Source organism: Rhipicephalus sanguineus, chromosome 10 (assembly GCF_013339695.2).
Source record: "Rhipicephalus sanguineus isolate Rsan-2018 chromosome 10, BIME_Rsan_1.4, whole genome shotgun sequence".
Lineage (NCBI taxonomy): Eukaryota > Metazoa > Arthropoda > Arachnida > Ixodida > Ixodidae > Rhipicephalus > Rhipicephalus sanguineus.
Window position 1 is genome coordinate 107,136,540 of NC_051185.1, and position 23,999 is coordinate 107,160,538.

The 23,999-nt window shown below is 48.3% G+C and overlaps 1 protein-coding gene across 1 annotated transcript; it reads left to right on the plus strand.

Annotated features, from left to right (window-relative positions):
• The first annotated feature begins 8,295 nt into the window (after positions 1–8,295).
• Positions 8,296–14,456, plus strand: LOC119406635 (RING finger protein 151). The gene is made up of 2 exons (XM_037673367.1): positions 8,296–8,970; positions 14,439–14,456. The coding sequence occupies exons 1-2, from the start codon at positions 8,296–8,298 to the stop codon at positions 14,454–14,456; spliced, it is 693 nt and encodes a 230-aa protein (XP_037529295.1).
• Positions 14,457–23,999: the final 9,543 nt, after the last annotated feature.

The window sequence follows — 23,999 nt, forward strand, 5'->3', positions numbered from 1 at the left end:
CGGTGTCCACCAGAGAACTGGTCACGTCGAAGTCAGAGCTCTCCCCGTCCTCCGAGTCTTCGGACGTTTCGCATTGTTGACGCACCGTTTCCACGTCCTCCTTTATGGCGTTCAGCTTCTCGAAGACTGTCGAGAGAACCCCGTCGGCAGCCACCCGAGGATAGGCTGCCGTGCACTGCCGGCAGTGGTCGACCGCGTCACGGCGAGCGACCGGTCGACTGCACCTGGCGCATTCGTTTTCGCAGGCGACGCACTCGACGATGTGACACTCCATGTCAGACACCGTCCCGACGAATTCGCACTTCTCCCCGGCGACCCCGCACAGGACGCGACGCTGTTCCAAGTCTTCCAGCGGGAAGTTGGTCTGCAGGACGTTCTCTTCATCGTAATGGTAGCGGTCGACGGGGCACGTCGCTTTTTCTTTGATCTTCTCTTCGCAGAACCTGCAGAGAGCGTGACCACAGGGCAATAGCGAAGCCTGGAAAGGCACTAGACCGCAGGCGGCGCACACTCGCGAGTCAGGCATGGGCTCGAGGAAAACGAGCCGCCGCCGTTCCAGAGAGTCTGTGAAGCCGGTCAGCGTGTACGCCCACGTCTTCGTGATCGTCGTCCTCGGGTCGCGCATACTTTCAGGCAGTTGGAGAACGGAAACAACTTGAATCAGCCGCTCCAGATGCGTGAAGCTTCGGTACCGTAGTGTCGCGGTCGGTGCTGCTACGCAGAATGGGCGAGACCGCTGCAGCAGCTCTCTTTATGAATGCTCGGCTGTGGCGTTCGGTGAAACAGGTAGACGGCGTGGTGGTGGTGGGGGGAGGGGGGGAGAGGGGAGAGGGGGATTAGGTGGGCGTTATGGTTTTTTCAGTTGAATAAACGGCGTGGGCATGCGCAGTACATATCTCAGTGGCCTTTTTGTTTTGTTTTTTAGCTTTCCTTATCGCCCTGCGGACAGCAGGCAGGAGGCTATTATCATCTTAGTCGCGCATGCGCGGCAGCGTATTATGCACCGAAATCTGCGCGCGTGAAGAATCGATGAACGAAGGGCTGATGTGAACAGATCGTAATTAACAAAAATATACATAACAAGGCCAGGCAATACAACGGCGAGAGAATGGTTGAAATGAGGACATTCATTGATGAACACTTGTGGAGCTTTGTTCGCCATAAGACGGCTAGATGGGAATTGAGATGGACGATTCGGTCTCTCTCTCTCCTACTCCCTTCTCCTCAGGCACACAGGCGCGCAAAGAGAAGACGTATAGATAACTAGCGGACTGTACATAACAGCACAACCATCTTCGGAAGCCAATACGTCGCTTTGACTGCACGTGAAAGAATACAGGATGGTTCAGTTTCTTATACCTTCACTACGGCCTTACTCATAGCGCACGGCGCACATTCGGGTGGTTGAACCTAAACTTTAGAAGGAAAAGGGCCACAGAGTGACGGGGCGACCTGCACGCACTAAGGTAAATAAACCGCAATAACGCTTTTATTCTTTCAGGCGTTGAAAGCTGGGCTAGATTGTACCCCGCACCTCCACCAAATTATAAAGGCGTTTATTGAGGGCAATAGTCGACGAAGCACAGCGGCGACAGTCAAGACAGAGCGCGGACTCTGAGCGCGAGAGGCGTGCTCTCAGACAAGAGCCGAAGAGGACGACCCACTAGAAGGCGCTCGAGAGGACGACCCATTAATTTTCCAGTGACTCTACGACCCATTACAGACTTGCTGACTGGCCTAACGGAAGTTGTGTATGATTGTGGTCGGTCGGCGCAGTGATCCGGAACTTGTTTTAACTTGTTTTTCGGCGTGTTGTCGTGGGCGCGGGAAAGAACGACCACTTGATGCACTCTTCGTTCACTTTATTGTGCCCTGCTTCCACCCTCATTCACTTTAATGCACATTGGTTCACTCCTGGTTCGCTTCAACGTTGATTGATGCGCTCTTCATTGACGATAATTTACTTTGATTCCCATCTCACTCGCATTAATTTGGTTCACTTAAATTCATCTTCATTTCTCTTTAATTCATACTCATTATTTGACACTGTACCTGCACTTGACGTCACGAGACCTTTGGCGCCATTCATGTTGACGACGCCGCCGGTCGACGCCGCCAGACGCCGGATTTTTCCCACCGACGAGCCATATAAGGCTTTCGCCTGAATAAAAATCTCAGTCAACCTCCGAATGGCTAGCGGCGGGGCCCATCGCGCATTGATGCATTTCCGCTTTCCTATGAGCACCCTCGCCACCTTGTGCAATCAAGGAAAATTACTTTGATCAGCACCTGGCCAGCCGCCGAGACCCGCCTTATGTGCGAGTGATAAAGGATTGCAACTACACCAGCAACGCAGGCATTCGCGCTAGCGCACACGCGATTAATTGGTGATGATGATGATAATGATGGTTACCTTTATAAATGGCTCACACCCACTTGGTTACCGCAGCGTTTCGTTTTCGCTCGCGACCTGCGCACCATATGCGGTTAGCCATTGTAAATTAATGATAAAAACTCACAGGGTCCCCAATGCAATCGCCTAAGACGACTTGAAGGCGAAAGCCATCTTTTAATACGAAAGTGTTTCATGCCGGGATCCACCAAGACTTTCATGGCGTATTTCTGTCACGGAAATACGTCAGCAAAATGAATGCCATCAAATGGCAAAGAAAAAGAAACTATAAGAAAAAGTTCCGTTGACAGGTATCGAACGCGCGACATCTCGGTCCGCGACGACGGCTGGCTGGTGTTTAGCCCACTGAGCTACCGCCAAACACATAGCGGAGGCTACATGAACTCGCCTTTCATCTTTCACACTTTCCTCTCACAGTGCTCTTGGATGGATGGATGAATAGATGCTATGAGCGTCCCACTTATAACGGGGCGGTGACATGTGTGCCACCAGGCTCGGAAAAAAAAAAAGCGCCGTTGCTACGACCGTCCCATACGGCGCGTTTCCAATAGAAGTGCAATTCTGTCAATACTTTAACACACTGCGAGGTGGTGGCTTTAGCGCAAGCCTCGATCATAGCATTCATCCCCATCGAGAAATAGCTCTCCGACGCTCGCCTGGCTGTCGCACCGCGTTCCGCGCTCGCCCTGTGAGAAGTAACGGCCAGGATTGAGGGAAGACACGGCGCGCGTAGCGTTTCTCTTCACGTTTCACGACGCTTTGAAGGAGTGTATATCGAGTATCAGTGTTAATTGTGTGCTTGTTTATGCCATATTTGCGCGGGATTCACCACATGCGGTGTCCAGGTACATGTTAAGAACTTCAGATACCGCAAAGGTTAAATCATGATCATGGGCGTTAGTCGTCAGTACGAAGATGTGCCACTAGGCGTCAACGTGAGTGCGTCCACATCAAACGGTCAAACTTCCAAACAACAGTATACACTGTGCAAGCTCTCATATACTAATACACTATAAACAATCAATTAGGACCGTGACGATACGTTTCCTTTTCGTGTTATACCGATTCCTACGACAGAGGGATCAGCCATGTTTTTTCTCTCCCCCCCCCCCCCCCCGCACCCACTCCCCTACGAAAGCTTTAGGAACCTAGTGGTTTTGCACTGCCTCCATGACCGGATGCATTAGAATCTATCTGCAGGTCACATCACGCAGCCGCCGTTATCGGCCAAGCCTTTGAAGAAAGACGATGTCCTGCTATGACGTCATCATGTGACGACATATTTGACGCCATGACGTCATAACGGCGTACGTCACAAATTCTGGAAATCTGCGACATCATGATGCCGCCACAGGGTGACGTCATGGACTGCTTCATGTTACATGAGGTCATGCAACTTTTGGTATGCCGACTGCCCACACACATCCACTTGAGTATGACGTGACTTTTGACCGACTTTCTTTACTTACTTATTTTTTGCATCATTCGTGTTGACGCCGACGCCAGTGTCTCGCGAAGTATCGTCAGGTCTCGCCAAATCTCGAAGATGCCGACGCAAATGGTCAATTTTCGCGTTTGAGGAGGCATCTATAAGGCTTTCGTCTTAATAATTGCTGGGGTCTTACGTGCCAAAACGGCGACACGATTATGAGACATGCCGTAGTGGGGTACTCCGAATTAATTTCGACAACCTTGGGTTCATTAACGTGCACCTAAATCTAAGCACACGGGTGCTCTTTGCATTTCGCCCTCATCTAAATGCGGCCGCCGCGGCCGGGAATCGCACCCACGCCCTCGAGCTTAGCAACGCGACATCTTACGTGCTATTGCTGTCAGGGGGGGGGGGGGAAGCATCAATTAAAAAAAGAACTCAGAGGGTCCCTTATGCATTCGCCTAAGACGACGGCGAAAAGAAGACGGCGAAAGCCGTCTTCTTTTTCTTCTCGGTCCATCTATTGATACTGACCCGCCCTCCTCCTAAAGCTTTCTGCACCTAACGTGGCTTTATACTGCCTCCAGGATCGGAGGTATTGCAGGCTTTTGCACGTCACCTAGTTTTACACTGCGTCCGTGATCGGCCCACCTTTGACCAAGCGACGATGTCATGGGATCACGTGACGTCACAGTTGCGCCATGATGTCATAATGACTTAACAAAATGTTTTGACCTGTGACGTCATATGGTGACGTCACCACGTGATGATGATTGTTTTCATCATTCATGTTGACTCTGACGCCGCTGACGCCGACAATCAATTTTCGCGTTTGATGAGGCATCTAAGGCTTTCGCCTTAAAAGTATTCATTTGTGTAGCACACTTGGTCACAAGTCAGTCGATTCCACTGTTTCGCATTATGGCAAAAAAAAAAGAATTAGCATAAAGTTTTGTTCTATTCCTGTATTCTTTCATGTCTGAAACTTTTTTAGCGCGCACAAAAGACGAGGAGACAGAAAGAAGGTACAAACTAGCGCTTACACACAACTGATTTATTTTTTGAAAGGGACTAAACATATAAGACAAATGTATTCTTTCTCCTGTATTGGTGGCTAGAGCTGCCATGTATTACACAATTGACGCAATCATATACATTTCCTGACAGTGCCCCGCAAAGGAGTTTATGTGGAATGGAATAAACTATATTGGTGTCCGGCAAGATGCGCGCGAACGCGTTTAGGGCTCCCACGTTAGGACTGAAAGGCCTAGCCTGACAGCCGCATCGCGGACTTGCTGGACGGCCTATTTCTGGTCGGCTAGGCTGGAGCTACGCACAGCAGCGGCACACCTTGCCGAGCTATATCGTCGGGGTTAGCATCGTTATACATAGTCGTGCACTTCCAGAGCACATGTCTAAGCGTAGCCGTGGTGAGTTTGCAGTGGTTGCATATATTGTCACGTGGTCGTGACGTCGACGAAGGCAGCAGGGAACACGTCCGAGATGAAACGCTTTATTTGGCCGAACTTGGGGCCGAGAAACTGAAAGCAATACACTGATAGCGGCCGACAGAGCGTCGACCGTCGATCAACTGACTAGCGGTGAAGCGCGTCGGCATTTAAACATGTGCCGTCGAATATTCCAGCGTTATCGCTGGCTGTCGTGCAAATTCTAGAATAAGCTCGAGTGTGCGCGTCTTGCGCGCAATCTTAACAAAACGATCTACAATGATCGCGAAGGTTCTCGAACAATGAGGCGCGGTTCGCGCTGAGCGTTGCTGACAGTCTTTGTGGCTGAAAACCGAATACAACAAAAGTGATAAAGAAACGCACGTGGCAATGCCCCCCTCTGAAAAAAAGCATCGTCCCGATGCCTAAAACAGAACAGGCCAATGCATGCAACAATAAATAACAAGAATAAAGCAACAAAGTACAATAAACAATAAGCACAAGAAAGAAAGCACAATAATAAAGCAAAATGACAGTCCTCAGATTCGCTAACGCGCGTAATATGGTTTGAGGCGCACGACATGGACGACTTCAGGTCGTGCACGGCGCCGCTGAGAGTTCGTAATGCCGTCAGGGACAACCTCGTAGTCGAGTGCGCCGAGGCGCCGAAGTACCCTGTACGGTCCGAAGTATCGTCGAAGGAGCTTCTCACTGAGTCCCCGTCGGCGTATTGGCGTCCATACCCATACACGGTCACCGGGTTGGTATTCCATGTGGCGTCGTCGAAGGTTGTAGCGGCGGCTGTCAGTCGTCTGCTGGTTCTTGATCCGTAGGCGGGCGAGCTGTCGTGCTTCTTCGGCGCGCTGTAGGTAGGTGGTCACGTAGATGTTTTCCTCGTCGGTCACGTTTGGTAGCATGGCGTCGAGCGTCGTCGCCGGGCTCCTTCCGTAGACCAACTTGTACGGCGTCATCTGCGTTGTTTCTTGGACGGCCGTGTTGTAGGCGAAGGTCACGTACGGAAGGACGGCGTCCCACGTCTTGTGCTCAACGTCGACGTACATGGCCAGCATGTCGGCGATGGTCTTATTTAGACGTGGCGCAGGGGTTGAAGCGCCGTTTGCGACTTCCCCAACGGAGAAAAGTCATCTCGTTATAAAAAGATAAGAAACACGGCTACACAACACAGCCGGCGAATAGCTCACACACCATCACGAAATACCAGGTTCTTGGGCAGTCCATAGCCAACCGTTTTGAAAAAATATCAGCATCGATACTTAGGCGGCCGCATTACACACGTTTTTACCGGCACTGTAACTGATCCCTGTAATCAAGGACAACGGATCATCTAGTGCATGGTAATAATCTGGAAGGAACGAAATTTTTAGAAACAGTCAACGCTTTCACGCGCTTACAGCGCTCCAGCTCATAGCACAGCGTTATTTTTTATACGACGACTCGTCCACGACGGTGTCTGTTGGCCGCCGGCGCTCCCACAGTTTGGGTCTTTTGTTTACGGCCATTGCTCGCAGACGGCACGCGGTGGTCTCAAGTGGCCCGAGCCAACAGACCTAGCCCCTTCCTACCACTTCGTACCTCGTCGAGTAAAACGCGCGCATTCCTACCTCCTTTCATTCCTGACGTCACTGCTGGGTCGCATTACTTGACAACCTTCCCAGCGATGGCTATCGTTCGTACGGTGCTCTCGTTGCTTAGCGTCTCTCTCTCTCTCTCTCTGGAAACATATCACGTGGCGAGAGAAGTCTGTGCGCCGCTTAGCGAGCTGCCGCCGAAATTGGATTGAGCCCGTCGTCTTTTGATACGCACATCGAAAAGAAAAAAATCCGGCAGATCCCATGCACTGTGGGAATGCATGTAACGCGAAGCAGCCAGCAAAAAGCTGCATACACCGCCTTGTTTGCCTTTCAGGCAAATGAAGTCATTCATGACATGACATCTAGTTCACTGGATATCGCATGTTTGTCATGCATTCATGCATGTACAGTCTTTAATATAATGAAACGTAGATTCTGGTATATGCAGTGCATGACTTGTCGTTTATGTTCGTGACGCACTCATATCAGGCCACACCAATTCTGGCGTATATTCAGTTAACGAAACGGCCGGAAGCGCACCAAGACAGTGTTATGTAAATCGTGCCGCACATGACATGCATGTTATGATTTCCGGGTTAGGACCTGTGATTTATGTTCGTCATACAGTCACGTCACGCAATACCAGTTTTGGTGTATGTCAAGCTAGCGAACCGGCCGCCAGCTCCTCGAGACCACCTCATGTAAATCATGCTGTACATGACACACACGTCATGATTTTCATCTTATGACCTGTCATTTATGTTCGTCATACAGTCATGTTATGCCATACCAATTTTGGTATACATCCCATTAACGAAATGGCCAGGAGAGCACAAAGTCGTAGGCGGATAGATAGATAGATAGATAGATAGATAGATAGATAGATAGATAGATAGATAGATAGATAGATAGATAGATAGATAGATAGATAGATAGATAGATAGATAGATAGATAGATAGATAGATAGATAGATATGCTCAAAGTCGTAGAAGTTCGCTAAGAAATGCGGCCGACGGCTGCTGGCGCGCTCGGGCGTCGCTCGGCTCCGAATAGATCCTATTGCATATCACGCCGGACTCGCATGTACAGGAACCTGCTTCGCGGGCTGTTTCATCGGTTCCCGACAGGTGACGCGGCGCGTTCTTCGTTTTACTGCGCATGCGCTCCTCGAGGTACGATTGCACCGGTGCGTCGGAGCCGGCTCGATCTACTGTAGCGGAGACCAATTTGCACCTGGCGTAGCGTCGACGGCTCGACGTGACGAAGCGCAACGTCCTAGCGCGCGCATCGGGAAAGTCGGAGTATAACAGAGCCTTTACACGGTGTGTTAGCTGTTGACGAGTGTTTAATAACAGAGTGACGACAACATCTTGAGCATTCGCCGAGTTCGCAAGCTCACCTGGAACACGATGACTGCCACGACTTACACGTTGACGGGGTTTGAACCGTTTCTTGAGCTGAGACGCGTCACGTTCTTGGAGCCGCTGCCTGCCGTCCGAGTGTGCAGCGTCTGCGGCCTGGTGCCGTCCGGCACGGCGCTCCTGCCCTGCTGTCACGTCGTGTGCAAGGGGCCCTGTGGCCGCCAGGTCGAAACAGACAAGCGCTGCCCCTTGGACGGCCGCCTGGTCACCGCCGCCAGCACCGTGCAGCACAACTTCGAACAGTCCGAACTGGAGCAGCTCCTGGTCCATTGCCTCAACGGCGCCGACAACTGCAGCTTCACCTGCAAGCTCGGCGAACTTAGGGAACATGTATCGGAGTGTTTCGGCGATGTCGTCGAATGCGCCAAGTGCAGGAGACAGGTGCGTCGCGACGCTGCGGCGAGCCACTGCCGGACGTGCGGCGGATCGGCGACCTCCACGACCGGAGACGTTTGCGGCGACGTCGTCGAAGAGGTTGCTCGCATGAGGGAAGACCTCGAGAAGCTGCGCGGACGGGTGTCCGAGGAAGACACGGTAAATGCCGTCGTCGTCAACGACGTGAACTCTCTCGCGGAACGCGCCGTGCACTTGGAGGCTCAGCTGGTCTCACTGGTGAAGGAAAACGCCAAATTGAAGGGCCCGATACTCGCAGGCTCTCCCGATGTGATGGTTGCAACCGGACCGTGCCGCACTTCAACCGTTCGCGGTAGTGCAATAACATTGTACAAAATTGGTAATATATCCAGCAAAATTGCTAGAGGTGAACCGTGCACACTCAAGGGTTACACGTTTACTGTGTGGTTTACGAAGAGTTGTACGAATACATTATACTTCCACCTTTCTCTTTGTAGTGGTCCTTGGGACAGCTGCGTGGAATGGCCTTTCGCAAAGCGTGTCAAGCTGATCATTCCACATTTGAGAGACGAAAGTAAGGACATCAGCGTTTCCGCAGATCTGAAGTGCCTCACTGATCAGAGCGTTATGAAGCCCCAGCCAGGACAGGACAACAGTTCGATACCGTTCGAGAAAGTGAATTTCGAGGACGTAATAAAGGGTAATTTCACACACTGTGGCGACTTGTATATAAACGTTGAATTCATGTAAGACCTCTGTAGCGTCTTTGTAACGGAGCCCACCTGGTTGTCAGTTTACTTTCCAACTTCTGCCCTATTTCACCCGATCGCCTGCGACAACAACCTGGTCACGGGGTTGAAGCGTGATGAACAATTGCGATTTCAGGAATGTTTTTAACGAAGCGGTTTTCATGGTTGACGCTTTAACGTTTGTAAGTCGCTATAGATTCTCGCTTGTTATTTATTTGCTCTACACGTGAATACTTGTAAGAAAAATTGCACACTGGTATGCCATCTTTCGCAGTGCTTGTTATGATGTTAGCAGTATAATTTTCTTTTTGTATGTGTGTGCATTATTTTTGTCCTTGCGATGCTGCGTTGCTTTTTGCTGCAGCTTTCTTTTCTCTTTGGTTTTGTGTATTTCTTGTACTTCTTACTCGCTTTTCGGGGTTAACTGCGGTTGTGTATCTGCTGTAATAGTAGATCATACAGTTATTCTCGATATCTAGTCATAATGCCTGATCATTTCTTTTTGTTTTGCTTCAAAACCGCCTGTTGGTGCTTGAGAGGCTCCATCACTTATACCCAACGAGGCTTCGTCAGGCACTGTGTTTTCACCTTATGCTGGCTTTCGTGTAATAAACGTCGTTATATCACAAATTGGTTGCCCTTTGTGCTGCTGTGTGTTTTTAACGGTGTTTTTTTCTTTCCGGCGTACAGTGTTTGTGTGAAGTTCATGTATGCTGTCCTAACCGTTATCTATGCACTGTTACCTCCCACACCTGAGCAATGGGTGGGAAAATACGACAAAGCGGGAAAAGGACGTTAACTGTTTTATTGTTTCCTGTGTCTTTTCTGATACCATGGGACGAGCTGCAAGAGTTATAATGAAATAATAACTAACCCAACAGACTGGCCTTCTGAGTTATTCCCCTAAGCACCAAGCATTGTTGTGAACGTTGGCAAACTACCAAAATATCGAATCAAAAGATCGATCGAACGTTTGACCCACTCCTGCATTGTCTACGACTGTAGATGTTGCATACAAGCATCATTCGTTGTGCGGCATCAGTAGAATAAGAACGTCCTCACAGTGAGACTGCTGCGATAATCCCGATGCGTCAGTGGAGCTTGTCGTTATAGAATGCCCGCAACACAAAGAACAGTGCGTTCAACGTGATCGGTTGAACAGCCTCGATAGACAACCACTCGCAATTCGCGAAGTGCTTGGACTGTCGCCACACTCTGACAATCAAGGACTCGCAGTGAGCGCTCTTCGTAATTTTTAATGGACGCGCGTCGAATGAGCTGTTCGTAAATGCCATTGTTTCTGCTCTCCATCATAAGGTATTGTTAATGAACATGTGTCATAGCCATAATACGCAAGTGCATAAAAAAAATAAGTACGGACTCGATCCGCGGTAAACTCTGGACCCATCTCCTGTATGCATACCCTTCGAGGTAGTCTTCATACGCCAGAGGTCGTATGTGTACACAGTACTTCCGATTATTTTTTTTTTCTTGTCTGATCTATTCTTTCTTGTTTTCCTCCTATTTGCATGGTTTTTCAATAGTAATAACATGATGATGGGATAGGCGGCTCTAACACAGCCTATACCTTCCTAAGTTCATATATAAGAAAAAAAAATCAGTTTGACCGCAAGGGCGAAGGAATTAATGTGATAGCAACGAATAGACCGATCCCACCAGACCATCTGCGCATGCGCGAGTTTCCGACGGTGGCACTGCCGCCATCTTAGTTGTAGTTCTCGGAGCGCTGCTGGTGCGGCTGCTTGCTGCGTGTTTCAGGTATATTGGCGTTTTGCACCAATCCTCGACACGCAAGACGATTGAATGCGGTGGAAAACTGTGTCCGCACCTCCAATGTATGTTATTTTATTTCAGGTTAACTGCATCCTAGAGCTAAAGGAAAAAAAGAACAGTTGATAGTGCTTACATGTGACGAGGTCGTCTCGTCGGGTTGATGCGCTTGCGTTGTTTTGCTGATTAACTATTATTGCGATAGCAATTATATGGACAGTCTCGGCTGATTTTTGCCGTCGGTGGCCGCCGTCATTCACCGTATATGTATATGTGTGTGTATATATATATAGAAAAGCCACAAAGAAAAATAATTCAGAAATTCTTCCCGACGCGCGGAATCGAACGGGCGACCTCTCGCTTTGCAGCCCGCCGCGTTAGACGTTAGGCCACGACAGCACAGTCTTTCAGCCTGCTAACGGCGAGCTATTTATATACACCATGTAATTCAGGATGCTTTCTTAGTGGCCACATAGATGGCGCGACGTGCGCGCGCGCTTTAAAGATCGTCGCCCCGCCCCTGCGAACGCCGTTGCTGTTCGCTCTACAGGGCGTCGTCGCTTTCGTGCGCTTATCTCAAGGAAAGAAGGGGCGGCCGGTGGGGTGCTTCGCTTCGCTCGCTGCAGCGGCCGCGTTTGCGAAAGGAGCGCGCTGTTCAAACAGAAATAAGTAACAACTGTCACAATTAGTTCGCGCTCGTCTTGTTTATATAAACCTCTTACATCAGTATCCTTTCTGAGTTACCACGTAGATGGCGCGATGTCCGCGCGTGGCGTAGCGTGGCGCGCTTTAAAGATCGTGACCCCGTTCCTGCGAACGTGGTCGCCTTCGTGCGCTTATCTTGAGGAAAGAAGGGGGCGGCTGGCGGGGGAGCGGGGGGTTGTATGTCTTGTGCTCTCCCGGCGATGTCTGCGCTGAAGTGACAGAGCGTACGAAGGTCGCTTCGACGCTGCAGCGGCCGCGTGTGCGAAAGAGGCGCGCTGTTCAAACGGAAATAAGTAACGACTGGTACAGTTCGCGCTCGTCCTGTGTGTACCTGTTTGTTCGTTTCGTGCGTCCTGCATTATGTTTGAGCAGTGCGCTTCCAGTGTCGAGCTGTGACGCATGATAGTTCGCGCTCGTCCTGTGTGCGTTCTTTTCGTGCGTCCTTTGGGCTCGAGCGACGCGCTGGCAATTTCGAGCTGCTTTCCGTTCTTCGCGTTACATTCCAATTTATTGCTATCGCATTCATTGCTTCGTCGTTGCGGCGAAACTGTCACTTTTTAGTAATAAAAAAAGAAATTACGTTCCCGTCGTCATGAGAGCAAACATCTTCAGTGAACGCAAGCATGCAAGCGACACAAGCTACAGTATCCGGAAAATAACTTGCCCAAACTGCGTGAACGGACGAAAAAAAGAAGCTTATTGCGCTTTTTTTTTTTTTGTCGAGGCGACACTTTCCATTTAGACTGTGTGCTCAACGCCGGACTTCGATCACAGTACTAAGTTAAACGTGAATGGAGATAAAACGGTCGCCGTGAAGCAGGTTAGAGGCGCGTCCGCTGAACGGTGACTGGCCGCTCATATACTAAAGCGATCTCTGTTGAGCCCGGGAAGGACGTTGTATCCAATCTTTCGCCGCTAGCGGCGATCGCCCCGGCAAAGGGATCGAGCTCGCGTTATATGAACTTTTTGCTGTCGCTGATCGGTCCATCGTTCGCGCAGCAAGGTTGTTATGACGCAATAGGGTACTGCTAAACCACGATGCATCATGCACAGGGAGTTCACAAACACGTTGAACAAGAAAGAGCGCGGTAGTTGCCTCTCTGTCCGACTTCGTTGACTGTCGCGCACATTCCTGTCAGAGCTTGAAATCCTTTGAGAACACGTAAAATCCGAGTCCTTTTGCTTCAGGCTCCTGTTGTAGCATTCTAGCACACAGCACGTCAACCCAACCATCGCAATTCATCTAAATAAGGCCGCTAAAGCTCGTTAATGCAGCTCGCCAATGCACCAGCTGTAGGCAGCTGAACGTACCGAGTACTACAAGTACCGGCATGCACGGCGACAGCGGTGGCGTAGTGCAACTCGCGGTGAGATCGGTCTATTGGAATATTATACGATGTGGGGCTAGCAGCTAACTCTCTGGAATCTGATGCCGCGTAACTCAACAAAACGTTGGTTTAATGGAATATGGCCGCACCAGGGACCGAAACGGTTTTCGTGATGTCAGTTCTATAATCGCGAAGTAGGCGTTGAGAGCATAGCAAGTTTACCGGCCGTCTCCTGATGTGTCTAGAGATAGCGCGCGTGCCAACGCTCGCAAAGTTCGCAGTTGCTGCTCGAACGACGCGTCCCTCCCCTCTCCCTCCCACTTCTCCCCATCGACGCTCCTTCGCCTAGCGAACGACGGCCGGGGCGTTTTCCCGCTGCTTGAGGGGTCATCGACTGCAGGCCGCGCGTGATGTTATCGCATGCACCCTCCGTGCGACGGAGATGGCCGACTTGCTTCATCTCTGCTTCAGCCGCACTTGTCCCCAGCGCTTGCGTGCTTTTACTATATATGTGGGTCATTCCATGCCAACTGTTCCAGCCTTGGCGTTCGACCATCTGCGATTTGAATGAAAAAATTCGAGGACTGTCTATCCAAAGCAAGAAGTCTTCCGGCAAAATATTTTTGGTTTCAGTGCCGCAAAACGCACGTGAAGTTTCTCGGAAAGCTGGAAACTATGGCTCGTAAAACACGTTTTCAAAAAATCTCCTTTTTTTTTATAATTTAGGCAAGGACAAAATTTTCCCTACAGAAAGATCGTAGGCTTTTCAGTTAAAATAAGTTTCACCATCGTTTACGTTTTCGTGGGTTTTTATTGCGGCCTTAAATACGGGCAATATGACCCATTTTGGGGATTTTTTCATTGAAAGGCGCCATTCAGTGAAATATAATATTTTGTATTAACTGATCGCCAGGAAGTTTTACTGTAGCCAAAAAAAAAATAGTTTCAGACGCATATGGCGTGACGTGGTGTGTACAGCTGGCGACAAAGTTGCAAAAAAAGATCATTTTCGCACATATTTAGTCGCAAATTTAACATTGAGTTGGTCCTAGCAAAATTATGCTAAAGAGCGCATTTACTAGCAACATTAGTTGTCTATTGACTGAGGAAGTTTTATCAAATTACTTCTCGTTTTAAGCAAGAAAAATATTTTTGAAGTTGTGTTCTGCCGGTGTCTGTTCTTGCTCGTGTTTTGTCTTCGCAGGGACGCGCCCAGCGGTAAGTGCAACCTACGTGGGCGCGAGGTTCGCCACGGAACAGCTAGACAGCATAATCATCTTAGCCCGTGCTTAAATGAATACTTTACTAGCGATTATTTTCCTGAGTCAACCAGAAGTGCGAACCCCCGCTTGAGTGAATTGAATCACACGCAGCTGTCCATTGTAGGCCGGCACAATGTGCTTACGAAACAGCGGGAAGTGACACCGATGCATGCAACAACCCGTCGTCTGCGCAAAGCACCCACCACACGTTAGTTTTGTCATACCACCGATTCTCCTGAGCTTGCTTGAATCACACGGAGCGCCTGTTGTCTGTCAAAATATAAATTTCTAGTAACAACTTGATGAGGGCTAGTTCGTTCGTAATTAGAACAAATAAAGTGACAGCGCGAATGGAACGAATGGCCCCGTGGTCGTCGTTCCTCTGTCGTCCTTGCTCCAATCGCGCTGTTACTTTCTTTGTTCTAGAAATTTCTAAAGAGCGGCATTTCGCCATGAGCTGAGTCATTGCATGTTTTTTTCTTACATTCTGTTCACCTCTTGCAAACGTCCCGCTCAGGCGCCCTTGCTGCATCGATCGGCGCATCGGCTTGGAATAGAAAACGAAATGAGGTGGGTCAGTACGAAACATCGTTACTGCGCATGCCTTTCGCGCACTTTGCCGGGCATTGCATCTAAACCTTCGCTCGGAACATCCCGATGTTAGCGGGATCGAATCCCGGCCGCGGCGGCTGCATTTTCGTGTACGCCAAAGGCCCGTGTACTTAGATACAGGTGCACGTTAAGAACACCAGATGGTCAAAATTTCCAGAATCCTCCACTACGGCGTCCATCATAATCGTATCGCGGCTTTGGGACGCGAAACCCCCAAAATTTACACACACACACACACATACACACACACACACACACACACACATATATATATATATATATATATATATATATATATATATATATATATATATATAGATATATATATAGTTCGGGTCATATCGGCGTAATCGTGACTCGAATGCGTAGATCAGAGCCAATACTATCTTTGAAGACTAGATTCGTCACGACATGGCGTGGTTATCTCGAGCAATTGAGCATACCAGTCGCTATGCTAAAAAATTAGATGGCGCGTTTGAATCTGTCAGTACTGTACTATATATAGGTTGCTGCGAGCGCTATTATCAATTTATGACGATCTCGCAGACAATCGCCGCCGCTAGGCGCTAGCGTAGTGTGCGGTGTAAGCTCCCGCTACATATATAGTCGAGAATTCGGAATGCTGTACATTCAGAACCGTGTAACTGCTGAAACGGACGGTGTAGCGGTTGACAACTTCCAGCGATCTCTTCCCTAACTTGACCTCGCCGTCCAAACGTGTCTTGAATTTGCGTCCTGTTTCCGGCCACTGAGCATTTTCCAATGGCCTTCTGGGAGTACACGCTGACAGGCTTCGGCGATTTCCTGGAGCAGCGAAGCGTCGCCTTCAAGGAGCCGTTTCCTTCCAGCCGCATCTGCAGCATCTGCGGCCGCGTCCCTTCGAGCTTGGAACTCCTGCCCTGCGGCCACGCTTCCTGCCAACGATGCCGAGGCGAACTGTTCGAAGCCATGAAGTGCCCCTTCGACGCGAAAGCTTTCGAGGAGGGCGAACTCGTCCGGCTTCGCTTCGAGCTGTCCGACTTGGAGAAACGACGCGTCGTGTGCGTCGTCGGTGGCAGGCAGTGTACCGACTTCCAAGGCAACCTGTACGAGCTGCTGCTTCACCTGCCCCTGTGTCGAAGCGCACCCGTCAGGTGCGACAAGTGCTACGGGTCGGTCGAACGTGAGGCGACCTCGGAGGATCACTGCAGGCGGTGCTGCGAGAGGAACGCCTCGTCCCATTCCGATACCGTCGTGCAGATGCGAGGAGTCGTCGATGAAATCCACGATATCCAGGAAGACCTAAACAGAATACGAAAGTTGGGCAACATTTGCGATCCCGACATCACGGAGTGCTTCAACGGACTGGTCCAAAGGCTCGCCTGCATTCATCGTATTTTATCCGGGCGTCTCGAAGCTGATGGCAGCGTCGAGTGAGCAGGTTCTTCGCAACTCGTCGTTGAAAGATCCTGTAAATTATTACGTATTGAACGGATTCGCCGTCCGAAAGTAGTTAAGGCGCAAAGGCCTCTAACATTTGTTGCACTCATTAATAAAGTTTTGTTTAGCTGTGATTGTAGCACCTGTTCGTATATACTATGGTGCGTAATGATGGCAGCCTCATTATAGTTTTATGACTTAGAATAGTGTAACACCGCGCAATGGCAAAACTGGTGGACCAAGACCGAATACTTTTTAGCCGCCGTGACAAATTAGCGCGGGCGCAGTACCCAAATGTGTTTTCAAATGCCGTTGCATTAAGTGTTGTTCCTTCTTGGGGAGCCTCCGCAAGGAAAGCTTAAACCTTAGTCAGATTTTCTAACGCGCGTTATTACAGTTCTACAAGGCTGTTAAAAGTAATCTGACTGCATTTTCATGAATCGCTATAAAATGCCGGAACGGTTGCCACACTTTAGCGGAACATAACATTCACTAACCCATGCGATTCCTTAGTTCACGAGTGTTCCCAGTATTAAAACGGAGTAATAACGAGCAGAGGGGGTATTGATTACTACGATTGCTTAATTAAACACTCCCGAAAGATTAATAACCGAAATAGGTTTGCAGCCACGCATAATATGCACTGTGCGCATATGCAGGCACGTATTACGTTAAGTTCTTCCATTGGATCTTTACTGGGAAAATACCGCCTTTACTCTAATCTAAGCTGATGTTTTTTTTTTTCGAGAAAACGATGTGCGAAAAGGGGGGGGGGGGTCGGCTTAGATTGCTTTGTTATAAAATCGTATAGCCAACACTACAACCACAACTCACGTTGCATAGACATTACGCTTGCATATAGAGTCTTTTTCCACAGCAGTTTCTAGACCTGGCAGGGCTCTGCAATAGAATAGCTGATTGCCACGTAGAATGCGTGGGTTCGATTCCTGCTGGGATCCTCATTTTTATTCTTTCCATTCGTCGGGTCAACGATGTCGGTGTCGGTTTTTCTTAACGCTTTCGCATTCAAGTTACCAATGTCTGTTCTCGCCGTTCCTGGGTAGATATAAACTGTCAATCACCTGTGGCGCATACCCGTACACAGCGGCCCGTGGTAAACGGGCATGTACCACACGTGTCTGGAAGAAAGGGTTTGACGACGTACGCGACAGGATTTTCACGTCATTGATAACAATGAGCAGACAGTAATATCCGTGAAGTTCTGTTACCCTCACATTCCAATTTTGGTCTACACCAAGTTAAGGAGGCGATCGTAAGAGCATCCACACGTAGGCGGCTGGCTAGATAGATAGATAGATAGATAGATAGATAGATAGATAGATAGATAGATAGATAGATAGATAGATAGATAGATAGATAGACAGACAGACAGACAGACAGACAGACAGACAGACAGACAGATAGATAGATAGATAGATAGATAGATAGATAGATAGATAGATAGATAGATAGATAGATAGATAGATAGATAGATAGATAGATAGATAGATAGATAGATAGATAGATAGATAGATAGATAGATAGATAGATAGATAGATAGATAGATAGATAGATAGATAGATAGATAGATAGATAGATAGATAGATAAAGTGCCTTGGGTTAGAAATGCCTCATATTTAACATCAGAGCTCACAGCAGCTAAATATAGATACTAAAGTTCGCAAAACTCGCTAATTTATCGAGGTCATTGGCTGTGTCATAGAAGGTGTTTTCCTCCTTGAACTAGTGAAAATGTACCAGCCGTTCTGAGTTTAATACGGCTAACTGTCCTCGAACTACCCTGCACATTGTAGAACTACGTGAGTAGCAGCAATCGCATGCTATCTGCTATGACTGTCGCAGTATAAACAGATGACTCGTTTGGACAAGGACCTGCGCTCATCGCTATCGTTGGAATGTGCCATTTATTTCACGGGTTTCAAGAAAGCCCAGTAAAATAGTTCAAATATACATCTTCGTGAACGGAACCGCTAGGGCCACTTGACAAGCACGAAAAAAAGAGAACTAAATGGTGGGAGCCACGTGGTACTCTAACCCAGCGGCACATACAAGCTAACACCATGTGACTGTTGTTTCTTTATGAAGTGATTGTTTTCTTATCGGTCAGCGCTGCGTTTAGTCTCGCCCCATTATTTGTTTACGCTTGTCCAGCCGCACTGTTGCGGCTGGACTCACTGAATCATAAATACGAACGCCATATTTTACGGCGGAGCCGTTAAGCGTTTGGTTATATCGTGCAGAGCCGACAGAAAACTGTCCTCATCACCATGCTGGTTGGCTGCTTGGTTCCTATGGGGAATAGCTCAACCCACTACGGGGGATCGGCCACGAAGCGCGCGGCCGTAGAATTTGTGAAAAAGATGAAATAAAAGGAATATGCGAAAAAGATCATTTATAGTAAAGCAAAAATGTCAGTGGTAATTTTTATTTTTTTACGAAACGTTAGTTAAACGAGTGTTAAATAATAGAATTAAATAAATACATCAATACAGAAATTTAATTAAGGGAATGAAATGAACCGGCATGCGCTTTCTGCGTCCTGTTCTTCATCTTCCGATTCGCTCTAAGAACACGTGCGCCGATTCTTGCGGCGTTGAATGCAATAACTACGATGGATGAGAAAACGAGTGCAGAGAGAGATAGAGAGAAATAGAAAGAAAGAGGAAGAGAAAAGTAGAGAGGAATAAAGGAAAGAAAGACAGAAAAAGATAGAAAGACAGAGAAAGAAATAGACAAAGAGTGAAAGAGATAGAAGGAAACAGACACGGAAAAGAGGTAGACAAAAGAAAAATCAAGACAGAAGTTGAAAGAAAGAGAGAAAGAGACAATCAAATAAAGAGAGGGAAAGAAATAGAGAGAGCTAGAAAGAAAGAGGAAGCGAGAAACAGAGAGATGGAAAGGGAAGAAATAGAAAGAGCGAGAAAGAGAAACATGTAGAAAGAAAAAAGAGAAATAAAAGGACAGGAAAAAGAGATAAAACTGAGAGAAAGAGAAAGAAAGAGAGGAAGAAAGAGAGATAAATGAATAGAATCAAGACAGACGGCCCAGCGCCGTATTTCACCGCTTAATATTTACCTAAACAGGTCTGGTCTGGAGCCAGCCCTCTTGAGAGCTGTAACGAACCCGAACATATCGACCATTATCTACTAAGCTGTCACCGTTTCAAAAATCAACGGAAAACGTGCCTTGAAATTTGATTTTATAAAGTTAGGAATACAACTAAGTACTCTAAATATCCTCTCCTTTGGAGCTGCTTCATTAGAACATAGTAACAGGAAGGTCTGCGGGGGCCTCTGCGAATTCCTGGGTGACACAAAGAGATTACCTTGCTAATTCATTGCTTCTCAGTGTATTGTTTCTCATTACTTAAAAACAAGCTTATTTATTTCTATCACGACATTCACCTTATTTTATTTGAAAAAAAAAGCCACTTCTCCCTTTCCCTGACTTTTAGTTAACGTTGCAATTTACATTAACCGCCGGCATCTTGGCCAATCCCATGTTGGAGGTGTGAGCCAAATGCAAGCAAGCAAGCAAGCAAGCAAGCAAGCTTCCTTCGGGCTTACCACCATGAGTGTGAAGCTGCTTTATTTTTTTGCTGGCAAATGTAGTCGAAGACTGCGATTTCCGAAGGAGCGCGAACATGTACCCTGCAGGAAGAAGGTATATGGTATGAATAACTTTATTTATGTCCTGAGTAATCAGTCTGGGACTGATGCGGGCCGCTCCCACGTCGGGACAGAGAGGGCGAGCCCCCTCTGCCGCCACACGGGCCCTCTGGACAGCGCTGAGTTGGTCCGTCAGCACGTCACTGTGCAGCGTCCGCTGCCACGACTCTTCACCTTGGGAACCATCGCCGCCGGCCAACGCCGATCAGCGCCAGAGCATTCGTTCTAAATCGAGGCAACCATCCTTTCTTTAATTGTAGGTGTGACCATTCTTTAACTGGTTAAGGTTACACGTGCGAAATCCACCATATGACCTAGAGACACGCCGCAGCTGGATACTCCGGATGAATTTCTTCAACCAGGTGTGGACCTAAATCTAAGTACTCGGTGGTTCTTGGATTTCGCCCACATCAAAATGCCACTGACAGAATGAACCAGTCAAAAGGACAAAGCACAAAGGAGCGAATTGGCACACAAAAACAACTTGTCTATGAACTGTCCTATTTCTCTCTATCGTCCTTTTGACTGGTTAAATCTTGTGGTGAGCGTCGGAACTCGCAAACCCCAATTGTCTTTACATTCTCACGCCTCCGCACCCGCACGTAACAAAAACTCTGTGCCGTGAACCTTATTAAATGCGAAGCATTTCTTAGCGAACTTCTGCGACTTTGAGCGTATCTATCTATCTATCTATCTATCTATCTATCTATCTATCTATCTATCTATCTATCTATCTATCTATCTATCTATCTATCTATCTATCTATCTATCTATCTATCTATCTATCTATCTATCTATCTATCTATCTATCTATCTATCGCACAAACAGGTCGGCACGATGGTCGAGCAGAAGCTTCCAGGTCTATTTTATGCTGATGATATTGTCTTATTTGCGGACAGTCAAGATGATATACAGCGACTGGCAGATATATGCGGAAGGGAATGTGAGGCTCTAGGACTAGGATTTAGTGCAACAAAATATGGATTGATGGTATTCAATGATCACGAAGACCATGCGGTCTTTATACAGGGCCAAAAAATACCGAGGGTAAGCAAGTACAAGTACCTCGGAGTATGGGTAAATGAGGGGGATAGATATATGGAGGTACAAGAGAAAGCATCGGTAGCAAAGGGAAAGAGGAATGCTGGAATTATGAAGCACAGAGCTTTATGGGGGTACAATAGGTACGAGGTGCTTCGAGGGCTGTGGAAGGGTGTGATGGTCCCGGGGCTTACATTTGGGAACTCAGTGGTGTGCATGAAGTCAGAGGTACAATCAGGAATGGATGTAAATCAAAGGACGGTGGGCCGCCTCGCGTTGGGCGCTCACGGGAAGATGACAAATGAGGCTGTAAAGGGTGATATGGGATGGACAGGCTTTGAAGTGAGGGAAGCTCAGAGCAAAATGAGATTTGAAGAGAGGCTGAGGAAAATGAAGAAGAGTAGATGGACAGAGAAGGTTTTCAGGTATTTGTATAGAAAAAGCGTTGACACGCAGTGGAAAAAAAGAACTAGGAGGCTCACCAGTAAATATACGGCTAGCAGTGCGGGCGATATGGCAACAAGGAGCATTAAGCGGAAGGTCAGAGAGGCGGAGAGGACTTATTGGATGGCAGCGATGGAAAAGAAGCCGGCTCTGAGTAACTACCGAAAGGGAAAAAACGAAATAAGGAGGGAAAGGTTTTATGATAATTCAAGGGGAAGCGCTTTACTGTTTGAAGCAAGGTCGGGCTGCCTTAGAACGCGTAGTTATAAAGCGAGATTCAGTAACGAAGAAGAACAATGTACATGCTGCGGGGGAACTAAGTAAACGATGGAACATGTACTGATTGAATGTGGCGATATTCACCCAGGTATACGTGTGGGCACGAGCCTACATGACGCCTTGGGTTTCAGGGACAACAATGGAAAGCTGAACACGTCCGCGATAGAAATAAGCAAGAGACGGTTAGAGTATTGGTGGCAGAAAAGTAGAGATAAAGTACAAAAATAAAGAATGGGGAAAAATAAGGTCATTCTGCCTTAAAGGGCCCCTCACCAGGCCACATAGCAAATTTTAGTTAGACGCTGGAAGTTGTTGTGTGCCGAATGAAGAGCAGTATGCCGCAAGAATTTTTCAAATCGGTTCATTACTAGCTGAGAAAAACAATAATTTGTAACGGCGCGAAACCATGATGCGAGGAGGCGAGTTTCAAACCCTTGCCACTCGCCCCGTGTGGCCTTCGCAAGCCAAATCCCTTCCCTGCCCTCTTCACTTGACACATACGCATGAACACGTCATGCGCATGCATGGTCACGTGCGCATGACGTGCCCGAGCCCATGGAGGAAGGAAAAACTAAGGAGAGGCCCTATCGTATCCCAATGCATTGCGAAAAGTGTGGCGGAAGTGACGTCAGATTTATGGGGCAAACAAGCCGATATGGGGCAAACAAAACAGCAGACGCCCCGCGGCGTGCTCTCCGCGGTGGTTCGCTTCTGTTCGGATTTGTAGTCCCGGCGTAAACTTAGCGCGTATTGTGCGGTTCGCACGCAGTAAAATGTTGCAAGCAGACGTTTACCAGGCTGTTCGTGCGCGGCAGGCCCGAGCGTTGCGTGCTGAAGTTCTTCGAGGAGCGTTTTTGTGCAACAGTACAGAAATTACCGGTACGTGCCGTAATCAAAAACATTCTGCCCCTGCCTCATCGTATTCGAACTCACCTAGCAGTGACTTACGCGTTCTGCTGAGCGTTAGGCCTTTCTTTTCCTTTCTTGTAGCCCGATTTCCAGATCTATTGCCCGATTAGCGGTTCTTTGTTCGTGTATATGGAGTGAGCGCAGTAGCTATTCGGCGCAACGCCAACCTATAGTTGACGTAACTTCACGTCGAAAAGAAGACACCGCCGTATTGTATACGCGATCGTGCACATAAAGTTTGTAATTCCAGTGCGCACACAACACAAGCACGCAGCGAGCGCACACCGCACGATACATACATCACGTAGTCCGATAACAACAAAAGTTTATTGCGCTTTCGTTTGAACGACACAGCCTTTAAAACGTACGATGTCTTCAGCGCATGGTATGTACGGCGCGTCAGACGCCAAAAACAAAATTTCACGTGTGTTCCGAGTTGACACAACGAGTAAGAAGCAACAGAGCGCACATCCGAGTGCTCCGCACGCAAATACCATGCCTTTGATCAGTAATGAAACGAACGTATACGTACACATGAAAAGTGACACCCGGTACTGCTCGCAGTATACACGCGATTTGCACAGGGTATACACAACAGCTGGGCATTGCGTAGCTTTCCTAAAGAACACACACAAAGAGCAGCATGCGTGAATCGTACTGAAAATTGGCAGCGCAAACAAACGGGACACAGAAGAGGAACACAAACAGGCGCCTGTTTGTGTTCCTCTTCTGTGTCCCGTTTGTTTGCGCTGCCAATTTTCAGTATGAACCTATACCAACTTGCCCGCCTTTCAACACTTCTGCGTGAATCGACTACACCGCTAGCACGGCGAAAAACAAACAAACAAAAAAAGGCTGCAAAGTTTCGCGATGCGCGCATGCGCTTGCGAACGTCGCAACGGAAGTCGCGAAAAGTTTCGCTGCGCCTTCGCTAGGAGGCGATGCGGGTGTTTGCGATGTGGCGGCTTCACGAGTGTGACGTCAGGGCCTCTCCTTAGTATTCCTTCCTCCATGCCCGAGCCAGCCCGAGCCAGCGCCCTCAGTAGGTGGCATTGCCCGAGCACGCGAGCGGCGTCGCACGGCCGCTACCTTTTTTTTTTTTTTATGTA

Excerpts from the sequence above, each read along its gene's own strand:
- LOC119406635 (XM_037673367.1), top strand. The coding sequence starts at position 8,296 with ATGACTGCCACGACTTACACGTTGACGGGGTTTGAACCGTTTCTTGAG.